General features: G+C 38.6%; 1 protein-coding gene across 4 annotated transcripts in view; it reads right to left on the bottom strand.

Annotated features, from left to right (window-relative positions):
- The window catches only part of KIAA1549 (KIAA1549 ortholog), a 139,152-nt gene that overhangs the window by 2,730 nt on the left and 116,044 nt on the right, over nucleotides 1–20,378 (bottom strand). For 2 of the 4 annotated variants that reach the window (XM_085228414.1, XM_085228439.1), the window contains 7 exons: nucleotides 16,177–16,382; nucleotides 14,290–14,513; nucleotides 13,003–13,147; nucleotides 11,216–11,449; nucleotides 10,154–10,206; nucleotides 6,468–6,613; nucleotides 4,525–4,679 (listed from right to left, as the gene is read on the bottom strand). In XM_085228414.1, coding sequence (XP_085084540.1) covers nucleotides 4,525–4,679; nucleotides 6,468–6,613; nucleotides 10,154–10,206; nucleotides 11,216–11,449; nucleotides 13,003–13,147; nucleotides 14,290–14,513; nucleotides 16,177–16,382 — 1,163 coding nt within the window. The remainder of the gene's footprint in view (nucleotides 1–4,524; nucleotides 4,680–6,467; nucleotides 6,614–10,153; nucleotides 10,207–11,215; nucleotides 11,450–13,002; nucleotides 13,148–14,289; nucleotides 14,514–16,176; nucleotides 16,383–20,378) is intronic. The other 2 variants (XM_085228420.1, XM_085228429.1) reach the window with 2 other exon arrangements.

The following is a 20,378-nucleotide window of genomic DNA, read 5'->3' as shown; positions in this document are numbered from 1 at the left end:
AGGCAAATCACTGCCTTCTTGGTTGTCATTTCTTCATACTACCTATGAAACAGGGATGCTACTGTTTTCACCTTCCCTATTCTATCCGGCTTGCCTGTTCAGACAGTCCACTCCTGAGGACCGTGTAACTGATCCATGCCTGGGAAAAGAGCCAACAGGTGAAGCAGCAGAAGAAAAAAAGTGATTCAAATCAGAAATAATGGATTTTTCCATACTCAGAATCTGTTCTAGGTAATTGAGAACCACCATCTCAGTTTAGGGACAATCACTGTTTAAGGGCAGAAAGGAGCTAATTCTGCTTTCGTTCAGTAACAAATATTCTCTAATGAAACAAGAGAGAAACACAACACAAGCCTGAGTTTATGGGCTTATCTATCAAGAAAAAAAGTCTGCTTACACTAAAACGAAGCATGAATTTGCAGTACACAGGTAATTTCACCAATTCCCAATATGGACAAAAAACAGGTATATTTTGAAAATTTAAATTCCAGTTGGCATCCCTAAAGGAAGCATTTCTTCTCGCCTCTTGTATCTGTGAGAGGCAGCCAAAAGAAAACACTGGACACCAACGACTTGAGGCTGCTTGAACACACCGTACTGAACCTACAGCTCAAAACAAAGCAGCACAATCCCTTTCCAACAAGGAGCAACAAGCTGCAGCAAGCTCAGATCAGAGTTATCACAATTTAGTGAGCAGTCACCTCTGCAGATAACCCTCAAGTAGAAGCAGAGAGAGCAAACTGGTGAGGGAAGAAAAGACAGCGAGGTCAGCAAGAAAAGGATTTGGGACAGAGGGGGAAGGGAACGAAGAGATTACAAAGCAGAGCCTGGGAAGGATATGGGGGGGCTAGAATTACTGTGGCAGCAGTGTGCAGGGAACAGAAAAATGTATGGGAGAATGCTGCCTAACATCTCTCGCAACATAAATGTATAAAATCTGAGTTGTTTGGTATAGAACTGAACAAGTAATAGATTCTGACTCTCTTGCATAGCTCATGCAGCACTGATCATTTGCACAGTTAATTTGAGAAGAGAGTTTAAGAGGAGGAAAAGAAGCTTTAATGGAAGAATGATAGGCAAAGAAGATTTTCCCAGTAACATCCTGTCTTCTTTTAAAAGGGAGGAGATTTTAGTATTAGAAAGGAATGAATGGGCCTCTTGATTGTTCACAATTACCTCATTTAGCAGTGAAACCTGAAACTAATTCATATGTGCAGCCTACAGTTATCAAACCTGACAAGTACTCCGTGGGTTTATAGCAAAGTGATGAAATAAAAAAAAACATTAAAAACAAACATTTCTTGACACATGAGTCTTAGTATCAAACTACTGTCTAGTTATTTCACATTAGAATACATACATGGTTCAGCTCCTGTCTCATACTGTATGGAGTTAGCACTGTAAGCACTTTGGGGAAGTTAGTAGGAGTATCTGCTGACCACGGTGGATGCTTTTTAACACTGAGGCTACAAAAATTTTGTTAAATAACTCCGAAAAACAAAAGAGTGGATTCTTGCAAACTTAACATCTACCAGACTACAACAGCAAAACAAGGATTGGAAGGCTGGAGGAATTTTTCTTTTTTACATTTCTTTATGAATAGAAATATATGACAACATCTAGTTTTGTACATCATCTATAAATTATAATTTTATATTATACTTCCATGCAATTAAGAGTAGGAGAAAAATAACTCATAAAAATACCTTTATTAAGTCTTCTTTTTTTGGTTAACTTATTCAGAAATGAAGACTTACGAGATTGTGCATTTGTTCATCCCCACCCAGAAACAGTTGAACTCTGTGGCTAATTTAATTGAATCTGATGTAGGGATGTATACACACATACACAAAGATACATGTATATATGTAGAAACATACATATATTGCAAGTTTTACAAAATCGGGTAGTCAGTTAAACATGACCAGATTTGTTGTATCACTGAATCTGAGCGGCAGATAGGACAGGTTAGGATGTGGTCATCCAGACAGCATGCATTTCATGCGGGATAGCAGGGAACATAAGAGACAACTGGAAGTATGATGAGACAGTTTAGAGATATAATGGTGGGCAGCTGGGGTACAAAAGTAGAGCAGAAAGATATGTGTGGCTTTTAGGAACAGCTGAAACCTGGAGAAGATGTGGAGACATATGGGATTATAGACAGATAGAAAGTGATGCCAGGCAGTGGTAGGAAGGTAGAGATATGCAATACAGCACACAAATCTGTAAGAAACCAGGCTTCATTATTTCTGCTGCTCAGCTGACCAACTAATCTATATTGTATTTTCAGTTAGCAAAGGAAATGCTGTAATTATCCTTTCAGATGGAGAATAATGGTGAATTGATGGTAACCGGCATGTTGATTCTAGGGCAGGAGGCACAAATGAGAGATTATGTTCCAATAGAAAAATCAAGTATAGACTGTAGGGATAACAGGTGAGGGTACTGTGAGGAGAAAGGCCAATGCAAGAACACAAATGTAGATCTCTCTCAAGCTTACAGGCAGGAAGAACACTCCAGATCTAATCTCCCAAAATGCAGAGGTTAGTTTTAGAAACTTGCTGAGAATGAGGGAACAGGAAGGCTGTTTGCTAAGAATGAGTTGAATACTGCATCATAAGCAATGTGACCATCATTGATTAAGACCTTCCTTCCAGAAAGAGGAGTAACAAGCTTAGAGCTCTGTCCTAGTGAGGGAAATCATGCTTTGAAGATAATTAGCTAGTATAGAAAACAACAAGTTAAAGAGCTTATCTAACAAACAGTGCAGACACTAGGTGAGCTTTGCTTTACAATCTACTGATACTGCATTACATTTAGGTACAGTCACAATCTCCTTCTTTTGCCTTAAAAAACAAACAAAAGAAAACAGAAGAAGTCACAATGCAGTAACGAATTCAGCAGTCAGCAAACAGAAAGTTTTGTCAAAGCAGAGGAATGGTTTAAACTCATATTAGTTAAAAGAACGTGAACTTGGATTGAGGTGAGAGGTACCCATCTAACTGGTAACAGAACCAGTTCACACTGTATTGAGCCTCTAATCTTTTAAAGTATTACAGGCATTGAATGTCAAAATCAATTGTTTGTATAACATCTCAGAAAATGGAGCCCTGAGTGAATTTTCAGTAATATGTCAGCAATTTAGGTAATAAAATATTAAGAAAGTAATGACCGAATATGCCTTCGGGGATAAAAGTCCACAGATCTAAAAAAAAAAAAGTAATTTTCAGAAATGAAAGACAAATGATACGAAAGGGCAATGAATGGTAACCTAGAGATGCCTCTGAAAATGGTAAAGGAAAGACACTAAGACCTCTCATGCGAGTGCTTTTCTCGATGTAAATGGAAATGAGGACATTCACAAATTCAAATACCACAGTTTGAAGCACAGATAGCAAGTTAAATTAGGGAAATGCATTTCTCGGCTTTGACAGTTAATGGTTTTGAACAGTAACAGCAGAGTTTATCTCTAGCGTGCCCAGGTCTTGAAAGCCTAATGCTTCTTCTCTCAACCTGAGCTGGAGATGCAGGAGGTCTGTTTCATCAAAATCTAGAGAGGAGGTCCATACTGTTGCACTGTCATTCTGTAAAGCCATTTTAAGATCATGAAGCACTCCAAAGCAACTACAAAACTCCACTCTTGTAGAGTTGAACACACAATGGCCTGAATATGCAAAAGAAGATCTTTCCTCCCTCACTCAAGGAAGAAACTGGAGAAATGATAGTTATGACAAAAGAAAAAAGAAGGGGCAAAAAGCTGTTGCGCTCAAGATCACTACAATAAAGCTGTCACAGGTCAGCCTGCTTCAAGATGCAAGTTCATCAGTCACTGGTGGCAGACAACTGGAAGTATCTTCAACCTCACCACACATGAGACTGAATCAGAAACATCAACCTCCAGAAGCAGCATAGCCAAGAACATGAAATAATGATGGCTGCCTATGTAATACTGATTAATGAATGCACATGATTTTATCACATCCCATTGACTGAGAAAGAAAAATAATTTGCCTAGGAGCACCTGCACTTAACAGTGCACGTATATACCTTATCCTGTGGCCCCAACTCTTGCTGTTTGTTGCGCACTGATATAGAAGACAAAAGAACTATACCAATACAAAGTAGAAGGGTAGTCTGGGACAATTTAATTCAATGTTTTCTACTTACAATGATCACAAAATACAGAGGCATATTTCAGAGAAGGAAATGGAAAGCAGTATCCACCTCTGCTGGCGCTCAGAAGCAGAACTGGGTGAACTGCAATTAATGAATGAAGGCCTCGTGTGAGAAAAAAAAAGGTTAGGTAAGGTGGGAGAAAGCAATTAGAGAGAAGCGAAGGTGAAAGAACGGCAAGCAAAAGTCAGAAGAACTAACAAAGGTTTGAAGAGCAAAGCAAAGAATGTCAGAGAAGCAACTCAAAGTATTCCAGGGGAAAAAAGTTCCAAACAGTAAAGCAGGAAAAAAAATACCCGAACATATCACTACTTTGGAAACTATGCAAATGTGTAACACAGTACTCACTGCATCTCGCCTAGCATATTCATCCTCTCCACGGTACTGGGGCCACCCTGGCCCCCCCGGCTGGCCATGCCCTGCTCTGCCTGAGGGGATCTCCACTTGTTGACCTCCGATCCTGCTAGCAATTCCCACCTGAGTGAGGTGCTGTATCTGAGAACCTTAAAAGCAAATATTGTTTTTTCATCTTTACACACAGTCAAGTTTGTAGGGCAGACAAATGACAACATAAAACCTTGTTGGAAGCAGAGACAAGAAGAAAGTGGAGCTCTGTTTCTGTGTAATTTAAAAAAAAATCAGCAGAAAGAAGGCTGTCAGTGTAGAACAAAGAAGGAAAAGTTATGTGCATTTGGTGCAGTTCATCTGAGTGTAGTGTTTTTTATTGTCACTGCACTGAAGGAAGAGATTGAGATACATGCATCTCAGACGCACACTGCACTTCATTCCAAAAACATGCCAGCCCTTTTCAACTAGCACTTACCGAAGGCCCTGGCAATGCTTTCATGTACATTACTTAGCAGCAAAGACAAGATATTTGCTGCTGTGGTATACCTTATTTACCTCATCCTGCTACATCCTGACTCTCTAGATTGCTTTCTGTCCGATCTCTCAGAAGAATTCAATACACGACCATATAAGAGTATAGTTCTTCCAGTTTTCCTTCATGGTTAAATATTAAACGATGCTGTCATTGGCTAATGAGAAGGTCAGAACATACTGTATCTCCTTTCAGGCTGAAAGCTAACCCCTTCCTTTCTAACTTCTCTCCGCCCTCTACTGCTTTCAAATATATCCAAAGATAGCTATTGTCATTAATTGTAAGAGACATGCAACAACATGCCAGCTTTCCTTTTTCCTGAATTTCCTCCCACAAGGAAACAATATTTATTTTAAGAATACATTGGAAATTAGACATATCTAATAAACCCAACGTTTAATAATAATAACTGTGCGCATGTGTGTGCGCAAGTACAAAATGGGAGGAAAAGACAAAAACCAGTCTGATTTATGTGTTGTAAAATTACTTCATATTCTTCCCTCAATAAACAGCCAATCTTTAAGAAGCAAGATAGCTACTTATACTTATGCTGAAGGACAGTTAATAATCATCTGAATCCAGCCCCAACTTTGCAGAAGATGCATGAGAATAGTGTGAATCAGAGAATAAAATAATCATAGAACTGTAATAGTCATTCCATCTCTGTCCTTTTCATACATTTAACAGAGGAGAACAGATATCAAAAATAGGACTCAGAAGTATACGACTGTATTTTTAGTCTTTTTCAACTCCCCAGGAAGAAAACATTTGTCTGGAAGAAAATTAACTGTGGCATTTGCATAAGAATAGAATATTTTATTCATAGAAGCAGTGTTTGCTGCTTAATTGCCATGTGATGTTAGAATTTTATTCATTATAGAGCTGATGAGCACTACAGAAATTATCTCACTACCAAGTCAGCAAGAGATAATATCTTCAGAAACTAAAAGAGCTTGCTTTTATACATATATTTCTAGGAACAGAAATGAAAAATAAAGATGCAGAAAAACATTCATTTACTATTTTTATTTAGTAGGCTATTTGGGATGCATCAATTAGCTCATTTAGCAAAAACAGCAGAGTGGTCTGCAGCGGAAAGTCAACATGCACCATACACTAAGAATTTTCCATTCTTAGAGAATAGGTTTGTTGTTTTTTTTTTAAATACATTGTGTGATAACTATTGCTTGTAAGACACTAAAAAAAAGAGGCAAAGTATTGCCTTTTTCAGCAAGGCCATGTGCACGCAAAGTTATCCTCTCCATCGGACTGCTTTTTTGGCACTGAAAATGAGGGCCACATTTAAAGTATAGCAGCTGAAGAACAATGATGCCTTAACGGTGATCTCAGTGTAAGAAGAGATAAAGAAAGAGACCTGTTATTTATTGCGTGTTCAACTCAAGAAGTGTACCTGCAGTGCTTCCAACTGGTCGCGGTCGTGCCACCGACGGCATTTCCTCTGAGTATATCCCTCTGGAGGAATACTGAACCTCAGGCGGCTGCTGGTCTGGGTGCATTAACTCTGCAGGTTGAAGAAAACCTGGCCCAAAGTTCTGCCTGTGGAACAGTGAGGACTCAGGATTACAATAAGAAAACTGCCTAATTAATATCAGTATACCTCCTACAATGTCTCCTTACGATGTCTTCAAACAATGTTTTTACCTTAAATGTACAAAAAAAGTCTGAGGAGTACATTCATCCCCCATGTCCTGCATCGCAGATAGAAATGAGCTAGAAACTCTACCAAGAACTTCATGCAAGCATTTTTACAAGCTGCAGCTTCTTCAACGCAGAGGAAAAAATCCCACAGATGTTGTTTTCCTCTTGGGGAAAAAATCTTCAGGGAAAAGAACAAAACAGATTTCATGCAGAAAGTAGTGATGGAGCTGCTTATTGTAGCAATGCATCTAACTCTTACTCAAGAGTTGCCAGGCTCACAGTTTAGTTCTAAGTCAAACCACTCATTCTGCATCACACGTGTATTTCACAAACTGTTATGATTTCTTCTGATCACTCTCCAGGAGATTTTCAAAAGCTTGCTCCTTAAGATTCATCAAACTACAGAAAACTGTTGTTGGCACATATGAAGAGAGATGCAATATATCCTAAAATTAACGTTTCCTATAATTCAGGCTGGTGCTTGTAGTCAATGTTAACAACAGAAACTGCCGATGGGCTTTACTCATTAATCGTGCCAATGTAATGGAACTGGTAAAAGAAATGTAGAATGGGAATAGAGAAGGAGATGGAAATGCTGCTTTCCCTATGCTTCCTATGAGCACACCTTCACGCTGACATGGTGAGGTTATATATTAAAGAATGATGGCAACTGAGTTTTCAAGAATTATCAGCTCCTTTCAATATGGTGGATGTGGGAGTACCTAAACTGTAGGTGCTTAGGTTATTAGGCTAATCTTTCCTAGATTCCAGGTATGATTAAAGAAAAGAGACATGTTCCTCAACAGGTATTACAGGCACTCAAAGCAAAAGGTTAGGCTCACTGAATCATTTTCTGCAGGAGGCTGTCTCTCACAGGTAATTACAAAGAAACAAAGAGACGAACATCGTAAGTCAGGCACATGAGGTTATACTAAGTGAAGATGGGATTAATTTTATATCCCCTTTTACCACAGATGCACCTAAGCTCTTCATGGCAACTGACTGCCCCCTATCTCATTTTTCAACACCTCCTTTTACGTCACGTCCTTTTTTTTTTTTTTTTTTTTTTTTTTTTTTTTTTTAAACAGTGAAATTCCATGTCTGAATCTAATTCAATTTTTTCTTCATTTGCACTCTATTTGGAAAAGCTGACCACCTTTGTATGATGAGCAAATAACAAAGAAAGCCAAGAAAATAACAGAGTCAAATAAAACCAAATAAGAGCCTAGTAAGGCCAGAACAAGTAGTTGTAAAATAAAGCACTAGCTACTTGGCGTATGGTATTATATAAAGAATGTGTAAGGGGTTCAAACTGCAGCAATCCCATTGTGGAAGTGCCAGAATTTCTGCAGCTCCCTTGCATACATTCCCAACAGTCCACTCAGCGGATTGAGAAGAAACTATTTTCAGTCAGGTTTACAAGCTCATTAAAATAAATGCCTGAATGGGTAGGTAATGTTTAACAGTGTCACTTCTGTTATTTTAATTGCTCTAAACAGTATGGATGCAATCATTCAACTACAGTGCAGAGTTGGAGTCTTAATAGACTTACAATTTTTGATGCTGTCTTTTAAAAAATAGTCTTCTCAACATTACTGCAAATGTATTATTTTTCTGTCACTTTTTTCTGAAAGGCCAGGAAGTATTTCCTTATTGCTGATGGATTTGTAGTTGAAAGGTGCAAGTTTAATAACCCACCACCTCTCTTTCCAATTTTCTTTTCAATAGATAGATATAACTACTCTTTAACATTAACCAGAGGTCAACAAAAGTGTACAAAATAGGACAATCTGTATCATTCAGGCTTGCTAGTGCTACTTCCTATTTCCAGACTGTGATCCAGCAGTCACTTAGCACATGCAAAAAATGATTCAGACTCAAGCTATTTAATTAGCTATGGAGAGATTTTCCCCCAGATCAATTTTACACCAGTGAGACACTATGGCTAGCTATCTCTGTGGCATTATGCAACATTCATTTTTTGGTAAAAGTTGTTCATTGTGCAGTTATGTTTGTACAGCTGTTATGTGTCCTGGGTTATTCACATACAATTTTTTTTAATCCAAGTTGGTTCCAGCTCACTAAAGATGATGACTGCATTTGTACAGAGAAGGGAACAGTAGATTACCCAACTATTCCATGCATTGAATATTTAAGCCGATGGACTATTTCACTGATACGTGCCATCTAACCATACTGACTGCAGATCCATTTTTCTTCATCTGATTAGTGTGCTGCTTCTATCAATTTGTTTATAATATCTTCTGAATATGAGCATAAGCCCCATTCCAAAATCATGAAAAGTCTTTTCTTGTCTTTTACCGACCCAGCTTTAAGAAATCTATTTATGGGAATCCAGTGTGCCTATATCAAGGGCTGATAAACTTTTGAACAAAAAATATATTGCAAAGGTGCTATCTGTAACATGGGTTACAGCACTTTCATGACTAATTATTATCATATTTTCCCTGAACCTGTAACAGGAAAACAAAGAGATAATTCCCAGTAACTGAAATAGTCAGCTTTGACCAAGAACTGAGAAAATGTGCAGACTACTCCTTTCCTAGTAAGCCCTTTCAAAATAGGGTTGCAGAACAAAGGATAAAGGAATGTTCTTCATATCCATTTTGTAGCTGAAGAATCATCACATTTTCAAGGCAGTAAAGACGAGGTGGAATTTTATGAATGACATGGATACCAGTGGTGCTTCAGATCATATGATGAGATGTAATGAGAGAGCAGCAGAAAGCCACCTTTTTCACCAATTTGGTTACTGTAGCACAGACAGTGATGAATTTGTGACGAATGTGACCCCAGTACACACTGTGACTCAAGAGTCTAACTTCATGTGTTGTTAGCACAAAGACACCAAACAGCAAGCACTTGGACAACTGCTTCTTCTCTTTACGTCATTCTCCCACAGTAAGTTCAGAAGATGGAATATTTGTTTCTCATTGATTATGTAGCAATAGGCCTGCAAAGCATGCTTTCACTACGAGGGTCACTACGCTCTGAAATTTGTTCTCAACTTGGTTAGAAATAGAATGAATTTGTTAGTCATCTGCAAGCTTTCGTGAGTGTGTGCTATCCTGAGGCTACATAAGTAAGATGAAAGCAAGAGTACTGGGAGATATACATGCATCTGAGTAACTCAGGCTCTCTGAAACCTGAAACTCAGTGGTTTGCTCAGTATTTGAAACGATATCTCCACAGCCAAGGGGCTAGAAACACTTTTCTTTTTCAATGGAGGCTTGGATTCCATATAGTATACATATGTCATTCATGTCACATGAAGAAATTACACAAGCTGGATCTGGATTCCCGTTACTTTTTCATTTATAACATACTTTGCATAATAATATAACTGTGCCAGTAAGAACTCTGGGGGAGGAAATGCAAAGAAAATAGTATACGATAATTCCATCATTGAAACGCTACCTTGGCAGGAGACCTGGTGCTGCTGGCGGAGTCATTCCAAATTCCACATATCTCTGTCAGATGAAAGAAACCAAATGAATTAAAATGTATACCCTGGGAAGTCCACTGTCAGACTTCCAAGCGACGAATTGCAGAGATCACTAGGCCTATGTATGTGATTGGACTGCAACCTTAACAGTTTGGTTCTACAAACCCAGTGTCACAAGAAGGTCAGGGAAGAACTGTTACAGTGGGACAGCATTGCCTTTTGTCTGATCAGGGTCTACCAAGTAACTTAAAATCTTTCAAAAACACTCTTCCCATTCACAGATCAAGCACTGCTCCAACGTCTATTTAGCTTAAAACTTTCAGCAAATTAAACTTTTCATTTGCAAATCTCTTTAAATCTCCAATCAGCATCAGACTGCAACAGAGATATCACAGGGATTGGACTCAGGAGTCCAATGGGGTTTTGAAATCTCAACTGAATTGTTATGGAACTTGAAATGGGCTAAAATTTTATCCAGTGTCTCAGTGCTCCATGAAATCCAAAAAACTTCACAAACACTGCTTTTCTACCCTCACATTATGAAAGCATTTGGATGACCTTCTGGAAAATATAACTTAAAACCAATATAATCTTTTTTCATTGACAAACTATACTAGTACCTGTACTAAACAAACAAACAAACAAAAAAAACAACCCAGATCAAAAGCTGGTCTTTTTCAGATCATAACTGAGAAGGAACAGAAAAGTTACTCTAAAAGAGAACTCCTATTTTGTGACTGGGATTGGAAAAGGGGAAAAAAATCCAAATGGCTTCAAAAGCAAGTTCACCATATTGTGACGGTCATTTCTGAGCTCTCCTGGTTCAAGAAACTATTTCATATTTGTGCTAAGTCCTTTCAGAAAGGGCACAACAGCAGCGATTGTGACTCAATTGGTGCTAATCACCTGTCCAGACAAGCCTTACACATGACATGAGTCACATTGAAAGGGTTTTTTACCGCCTGAGTTGGACAAGGTGATCCCCATTGGGTGCAAGCAGTTCCCCTCCCTGCCCGTGCAGGCCTGCTGTTTACCGGCTGTCCTGCAGAGACTCCGGGTGGCGTGACGGCTGTGGAACTGGCTGCTTGGCTGCTAGGGGCCACCAGTGCAAAAGCATCATCCAGGAGCGAGTGCATGGTCTGCCGAGCCTCTTCTATGGATGGCTGTGGTGGGACGTACTGGGAGACTGGGTGGGATGGCAGGCCAGGGAACTTCCCCAGATCTGCTGAAGATGACGTCTGAGGTTCAGGAGGCAAATCTGGATCAGACTGGAGAAAACATAAAGAAGGTAAAGGGCAGTCAGCCAGAAGATCAAACAGCCAGCTTCCAATCAGAAGTGAGCAATGTTCCCTTGCCAGACCCAGAATGAGATGAAATACCCAAGTACCAGTGCTGGACAAAACCTGTCCCATGACACCAGCTGCACAAATGCTTCATTCAGTGTGATCTGAAATGCCCTGATGTGCGGTAAGGCAGTGGTGCATGGCACAGCAGTTCCTCAGGTATAACAAATCACAGTTTGCAAGCACACATGGGAAGTTGTGCTGTGAGCATTTTCTCCACCCAGACAAGACTTTCCACATCTCTGAATCCTCTGCAGTTTTTCAGTTCCAAGAAATTAGCTTACAATTGATCACATCAACAGTAATATTAAGCAATTATTACCCTCCAGGAAAACGTGCAAAGGGAACTGCTAAGAAGTTGAGGGGTTAGCTGCATGGAACTTGGGTGCATCACCTGAATGGGATTTACGTAAGTGCTTCACTGCAGTAATACCTCAGGCATGCATTGCAATTACTACCTGGGATCTTACCACACGGGTCTATTGTTTATCAGTAACAGGAAATTAAGTGAGCATTGCAGCAGCAGACTTACTATTTAAGCTCATTCTTGCCACTGTACGCAGATTGTAAAATCAGTCATAGAGATGCAAAAGCCTCAATTTCACCAGGAACTTAGCATTCTGAGTACTGTCTTGCTACAGATGCCAAAGGGGCTGAACTCACTGTGTGACAAGTTTTAATTAAATAGCTTCAGATGATAATTCATTCTGCTGCAGCATGACATTAAAATCACCACATTGTTGTTTGAATGCAGAGGGAGACCACAGAAATCAGCATTACAGCCACTTGACTGCATATGCAGCTAATGGTGAAATTATTGAAGTTATTAAATCATCTTTCAAGATAAACACCATCCAGAGCTTTTTAATATTGGCATTACGCTTAGTAAAGTCTGCTTTGAAATGGGTAAAAATGCCTAAATATGGTTTCTGACATGGATATGACTGAACAGAAGCCTTTCTTAAACAGAAAAACACAAAATCAGTTGTTGAGACACTGTACTGGAATTATTTTAAGTAACTGTGGCACAAAGACATACTAGTCTTTCATTAATAATTAATTCACAGATTTTAAAGATGATAAAATTTCTCACGAAAAGAACAAAATCTTTCACTCTGGGAGAGCAAAGGATTTATTTTGATGTAACATATGGATACATACATGCAGCAAACTGGACTAGAGTGAAGCTATCTTCAACGCACTGTGGAATGTGCCAAAAACACTTTCATGTGCATAATACAGTGATATTAATGAAAACGTGGTTTTAGTTCTTGGCTTCTTCTAGGAATAGCTATCAGAATTTCATGGCTTCATACTGACAAACTGCCAATGAAGTGCTTGTTTCACTTGGATTTACATGTTAATTACATATGTGTGAAACTAGCCACACAGATCACAATTAGAAAGAATAAATCCTTCCCATGTCTCAACTGCCGTTACAACCACCAGAACCCTCCAGTCATTCAAGACATACATACAATATACGCAGAGTTATTGACTCCTGGAGGTCGCTTGTATGTCCCATCGCTATCAGTTGTGATCAACCTGTCTTTTTCTGCATCGATAGGACTACCGTTTATCTGATGTCGCCGGCGCTGCTTTGGAGAACGTTTTGCACGAGAGCTGAATACAAAGAAAACAAAAAGGCAGAGAGAGAGAAAAAAAACAAACAACAAGACAAAGGTAATCACATTTCTTTTTGTAGTTTCTTTTCATCCCATTCAAGGTTGAGCTTCTCTGCCCATTCCATCCTAGTAATGCTTGTCTCAGCTCCTTTCCTTCTCTCAGTTTTTCATCCCAGTCCCACTAGTCAGTCCCAAACCCCTCTCCTCAAGTTTCTCCTAATAACACTATCACTGCCACAGCAACCACTGCCCAAACTGTCTCCTTCCTCACCCAAACTTTCTGCAGTGTCACCATCTTTCTACATCTGTCTTCCAAGCCTCCCACCTTTCCATACCTCCCAGCCCAATATCTGACACATTTTCAATAGCAGAACAGACCACACCAGCAATGAGGCTTTGTGCTTGGTATAGTATGTTGTGTTTAACACTACCATTGGAAACCAGCTGAAAAAGATGGGCTGGAGAAAAGCAACTTCCCTTCAGTGTGGAAGCAGTAGCAGGTAACAGCCCTCTAGAAACAGTATTTCAGTATTTTTAAGCCTTAGACAGAGCCCAGAGAAAGCCTTCTCTGGAAATACAGACCCAGAAAGGTGGATATGTGACGTTGTCAAATACACCTCATTTTATAGAAGGAATATGTAAAAGGTTATCTCTGCTTGTGAGTTTGTCCTTAAAATTCAGAATCTTCATGTTCTTTAAGTTGTTCAAGGCTTTCCTTTATTTTTATCTTTTTACAGTCATTATAAAAATGCTACTTCTTGCAGTTCATATATTCCCTGTTTCTTTGTTAGTACTTATGTTACAATTTTGATCTCTTTACATCACACCAGAATTAGGTAAATCAATGGCAGAGCAAACGCTAAAATGTTTTAAGACAGTTTTCATACATTTGTGTTTTTTTTTTTTTTTGAGAATTCACCCTGAAAACTTGTAGAAGAACACATTTGAAAGCAAAATAAACTGACATATTGAAATAAATAAAAATGTTTAGAACAATCCCAACCCTTTTGTCTAACCAACTCAAAGTCAACTAAGGATCAAAATGACTCTAAGCTCTGAAAGTTCAGAAGTAAAAGTCTGATATCCTTTGGACTCTGACCCTAAAAGAAAACTGACCTTTCCCATCTTTGAAACCCCTACCTTTTCCTGGGCTCTATGAACACTGTAGGCACACTGCCTCCAGGGTCTAAGATCTTGTCAATCTGCATCTGTGCCTTGCGGTATATTCTGTGCTGCTCTTTGGAGTCAACCACCACCACATCATCCACAACTGGAAATTCATAGTGCCCTTTGCGCTTGGCACGAAGACGAATCTTGTTGCGGTGATGCTCAATCTCAGATTTATGCCTTAGGGCTGTCTGTATCTTAAAGAAGAAGGAGGAAGAAAATCAACTGTATTTTTATGTGTGGATTTTGCAAACCGAACTTTCTGCTGCTCTTCTGCAAACCTCTCCTTCTCACCTCAGTGTCTGATCCTGTTCCCTTAAAAATCTCTGATGGATTAAAATAAACCATACAAATTGTAAACATGCTTTTCTTTCTTGGATACCTCCTAGATGTGATATTATACATAACAGGATTATATGTAATTGAACAGCATGCTCAATTAGAGTGAGATAGTAATTCATTAATAAATGGCAAGAGAAACACAAAAAGGTGAGGCCACTTGTCAGCAGTGATACCAGTCTAAGAAAATAAGACTGATCAACGCAAGCTTCTTTTGCCTGTCAAACAGAGATATTTGATCAATAATGTTGAAGTTTGCCACTCATTTCTATCAAAAACAGGAACCTAAATTGTTAACTGACCTCTCTGCTGTACATACAAAGCTGCCACAAGTTAGGGAGAACTGCAGCAGAACTGCACTAGACCCCAGGTCCCCAGACGAATATAGTGTTGCCAGCTCTACAGCTTCTTGCAGACTGAGCTTTTATGCCTCTTTCCAGTCTTTTGTTGGATTCCCTGGAGTGCATCTCATCATCTGGGGAAAGATACTGTAATACCATGCTTGTATTTTCTGGCCCAATGCTCACTAAAATCATTCTTACCAGCAAAAAAGACCTGGGCGCCAGATCAGTCCACAACAACTGCTCTGCCTGTGCCGGACTCATTTGGGAATACAGTAGTAGTAAATTAAAAAACAATTAAAATTGATTTTTATGGTTTCTCTAATGAAAATCCCCCAAAGGCATTACAGGGATGCAAGCCAGCCTTTTTTCATTTATAGTTAGAATTTTATCATTCTTCCGTCAATATAATCAGATGTATACCTCATGATCCCTCTTGCCTATGTATACTACATATATGCATTTTCTTCTCTTTTATATGTTAGTGAGAAACACAGTACCTTAACACAGTTAAGTTAAAGCTTTCAGTGGTCTTCCTCTCTGAATTATGGGAAGATGCCATCTTACATTGCATACCAAACCAGGGTGCAAATATGCAGTGTTGTCAGGCAGTTATGATGTGGTTTTACAATACATTATCTTTCTCTCCTAGTGCCCCAGGCATGCTCTTATTCTGCTTAGAGCAACCTGAGCACCAGAGAAGGCAGGAAGTTTCTGTATGTTTACTGTCAGATAAACACATCAGAAGTTGGAAGCAATTTATGTGCTGCAAATTCACACTCTAGGATGTCCTAAAATAACTTGTTTGTATAATTCATATCCTGAGTTGCTGAAAAGCCAGAAGAATGATGCAGAACGAAACCCAATGTTTCAGAGATAGACGTTTCAGCTCTTATACAACTCTCTCTTTTAAATCATGCCCTACCAACTAGCAAAAGGATGGTAACACAACGTATCCTGTCAAGATTTCTTTCTTACTGCTTAAGTTTCAGATTAGGTAACACTTACAACAGGTCAGGTAATCTCTCTGGATGGAAACAAGATTATTCCTGTAACTTGTCAAAATTCAACTGCACTGGAACTAATGAGGAACTCCTGATAACAGGAAACTGGATCTTTTCATTTCCCATTTGGTTAGGCATATGGCTCTCCACAAGCACTCAAAGCACTTAAAAAATACCTCTTTATTAATTTTGTTGGTCTCTGCTACTCGATCAGAAAGCACAGAATTCTGAACTGGAGGTGCTGCCATTGGTTGCATAGCAATCAGCTGGATCTTGCTTGGGACCCGTCTGCTGGCATCGGAGGAACGTGACATCCGATCCACATGTTCGAAGATGGAGGCTGAGGAGTGCTGCTCATTGCCACTGCTGCTCTGAGGAGGTCCTGAATTACCAGAACAAATAAAGAGTAAAGCAGTGCTGCTAAGGTTATCTCAGTCAAATGACAAGCTCTACAGATGCTATGCTATGAGACTTTGCCATGTTTTCTGTCTGTGTTTGATTTACCCTCTAGGCCTTCCATCTGATTCGCATTTATCGTACAACAAGTTTGCCCAGCAGTTTGCAAATTACAAACATTTTCTCACTACATTTCAGAAGATGAGCCATCATTCTTTATTTCCGTAAATCAAACTCTTGGCATTTGCAAACCCTCAAAATCTCAATGTACTTTGGTCCATAAAAGGCTGTTCAAGCACATCCTGCTAATGGTTCCTCTTATCCGTACTTATGGAGATGCAAATTCCACAAACGGAATTTCCAAGAGCAGTAAAAGATGTCACACTGCAAAATGCAGTTATTTACTGATAGCAATACATCAACCAAACAAAAAAGACTGAAAAATCCACACAAAGAATTTTACAGACATTTTACTGATTGAAGCTCTTAAAGCACAGTTTGCTTCTTTGTGACAGGATAAAAACTTCACATTCTAAGTGGAAGCTGTATGAATATTGCCACATAATAATTTGTTGAAGAGTTTTATCAACTCCAACTGAATCAGGCAACAGTTAAGTGTTATACCAGGAATAGGCTGTCTCCCTTAAACTTGAAATTTGTAGGAACAACCCAGTGGTTTGCACATACGCACATAAAACATATTTATGTATTTTTTGTTGAAGTGAGGCCTACAACGTAAGTTGTTATGTGGACTAGAGTTGAAAAAAAAGATGTGAAAAGTAGTATTTTGTGTTGTCTGCAAGGTAACACTGCAAATTCCCAAGTTGATAAACTGATTTTCTCCATAAATTATAATCAAAGACTACAGACTGTCACTCTTCCAATGGAATGAGTGCAACAGAGTACAATGATATGTACCACATCCTCATATGGATTTCTAGTAACAGGCTATGGTTCTCTGGTTCAAATCAGAAAAAGAAAGAATATGACTGTACACTTTCAGTTGTTGATTGACAAGACCTAAGAACAGGGCATAAGAGACAGAAAGGAAAACAGCTATGACAATACATTTGATCACTAACCCTAACAAAGCACTGGGTTCAGAAGAAGACTGAAAGCCATCTTCTGTAGAAGACTACAGCAGGTGACTTGCTCCTTCCTTCTCTAGCACAAAAAGGGAGCAGGAGGCAAAAGGAATTGTATACTTCATTATATTCAGATCAAATGGAAAGCAAACTGCCCACATACTAAGCAAAATTGTCATCTTTCATACTTCTCAATCTTGATCAATGCATTATTATGTACATCATTTATAAATGTCACTTTCTTATTCATCAAGTGTTCTTAAAGAGAAGGTAAGTAGTTCCATTCAAGATTTGTCCCCCAGACATTTTGCAAGGCATAAAGCCTGAACGAAATGTATTTACGTCTCAGCACAGTCTATTTATATGATCTTTATCACTTGTCATCTCCACAATCATTAATGGGCCTCATCTTCATGCATTTCTTAGAAGCATACAAGCATTGCCTCTTACAGAGATACAAGCAATTAGTACAAGTCCCTCAGAGTAATCCTGTAGTGCAGCAGAAATCTGAAGTTCTGCAGCCTTCTTTCCCATTTTCCCCACATATGAACAATTTTTCAAATTTTCACAGTCTAGCAGCAGTTCTCAAAGCTTCCAGACCTCCAACAGAACATTTTAAACTTATTTTTTGATACTCTTTGGGTAGCAAGGCCCAGTCATGCATCTTCAATGACTCTTCATCATTTCATCCATAACCCTCCTGTTTACGCAAATGAACAGGTGGCAGATGACTCTTCTGCAACTGTTTTCATTTTGTAAAAATACCTGAAAGTCCTTTAGGTAAGGCTCTACAGTAACATTAAATGCTACTCTCTTTTGTAGAAAAGATGCAAAATAAAAGTCTTAGTTTCCCCTGGTCTTTAAATCCTCTCTGCATGTACACTCAATGTGTCTATAAAAACAAATCAAAATAGAAATACAGTACGCATTATACTGTATATATATTATATATCATGCATTATATTCTGTATATATACAGGGAAGTATGTAAGAAAACCCAGAATTGCACAGTGTTGTCAGCATACGTGAGAACTACTTCAAACCTAACAGGAATTCCTTTATAAGATCTGACAGTGAATGATTTCTCATTTCAAATTACTTACATTGCACTATTTTTCATCATTAGAAACCCTTCCTTACAAAGCTAGAAGATGGCACTACCTGACAGAAAATTTGATCTCTTACTAGACAGTTGAGGTTGACAAAAAATGTAGAGGAATTAATACTGAAATACTGGACAGAACAGCTTTAAATAACTACTTCATATAGATCACGTATCAGGATCAATACTCCTGGGTTGAAATGGCTAATTAAACAAGTGTCAGGAAAATTAATTGCTCTGTAGGATGCTGTTTTCAAATGAAAACCAATACAGTGAGAGACAGATGAAGGCAAGAAACAGCAACCAAGGTGTACAAAGCTTAATCCAAAATCATGTGAGGCCAACAGGAATCTCCTACTGATCCATAGAAATTTGAATCATCCTACATTATGCACTCTCATATGAGTCTCACACAGTTTGTGAGCTAGTAGATTATGTGTCTCATTGATGACTCTCTTCAGTTAGTAGTACAAAACTAACAATGGAAAGCATTGTAGCCAGCCTTACACCCATCCATCCCTATTATTATAAAATGGAAATTGCTATTAGAGACCACAGCCCTTAATTTATCACTGGGTATGGTATGTACTCTCAAAGACAGTGCCAGCTTTCTCCTGTCCTATCTTCACAATGTCTCAGTCCTGAGCACTGAAACACTATTTCATAGGAAAACACTCATGTTTCTTAGCAAGTAGCCTGCATTTGTCTCAGTAAGGAGGCTAAATAAAAGGATCTGTAACTTGTTTATACCATGCTAAATTTCAGGATCAACAGTTACCACAGTTTTGCTTCTTTCACAGTGAGAATGTTGAATAATTTGAAAGAATTTGGAGAAAATTAGAAAAATTTTATATTTATATTGATATTATTAGTTTATATTATATGGCTATAAGTTGTGGTTTTGAGATCTTTTAATACACTGATAGCTATAAAGCAATTTTGTTTTATTTCTTAAGTGAGAAATCCTTCCATGCTCAAGATATATCTACTATATCTACAGTTACACCAGCACCTCTATTCATACTTGCATACTAACTCTGGTTACTTACCCACTCTGTTTGTTCCTGACAACATAAAGGAAAAAGAAGAAACAACACAGTAATTATTACAAATAATTCAGCTGGAATGGCAAGTGGAAAAAACACAGCAATAAGATGTTTGTGTTTACTTTTGGTTGAAATGCATAAACTTGGATCCAATTGCCAAGCCACAGCTGTGCAAAACGGGAGCTGAATCTGTCATTTAACAGACACAGAGGCCTCTACAGGCAGTGGGAGCAATTATGAATGGTAAAAATAGTCCCTGTGATTGCCAAACCAGAGGCACCAAACAATGAAGACACAGTATGTTTGATCCAGTAAGGGCAAGTGCAGGTAAAAACATTTCACGTAGTATTTTTGCTGCATTCGTCAGATAACGCAGGCATAGTAATACATGACATTTCTATAGCAAAAGGACTTGTTAAACCTTACGTGAAGTGTTAAGGCAAATGGGAAAACAGAGACAAAAATGGAGACCCCAGGTAAGAGGAAATGAGACAGTATGAAATCAGGGCAACAGAATTGAAGTCAGATAGGCTGGAGCAAGTCATAAACCAACCAGCCTGTCTGAGATGACCTCTATTATAGTATAATTGTTTTCCTAAATATTTACTTGGGTGTGATTTCTTGTCCTTAGAGCAAACCTAAGGCACTGAAAGTATACATCGTCTTCTTTTTATAAACTGCACAGCATGCACTGCTGGCTGAATGTACACATCGATCTATTAGGAAGTGTAACTTTCTAGTCACATTAG

Source organism: Meleagris gallopavo, chromosome 1 (assembly GCF_905368555.1).
Source record: "Meleagris gallopavo chromosome 1, MGAL_WU_HG_1.1, whole genome shotgun sequence".
Classification (NCBI taxonomy): domain Eukaryota; kingdom Metazoa; phylum Chordata; class Aves; order Galliformes; family Phasianidae; genus Meleagris; species Meleagris gallopavo.
Note: the sequence above shows the minus strand (reverse complement) of the source record. Positions and strands in the feature narration are given on the sequence as shown.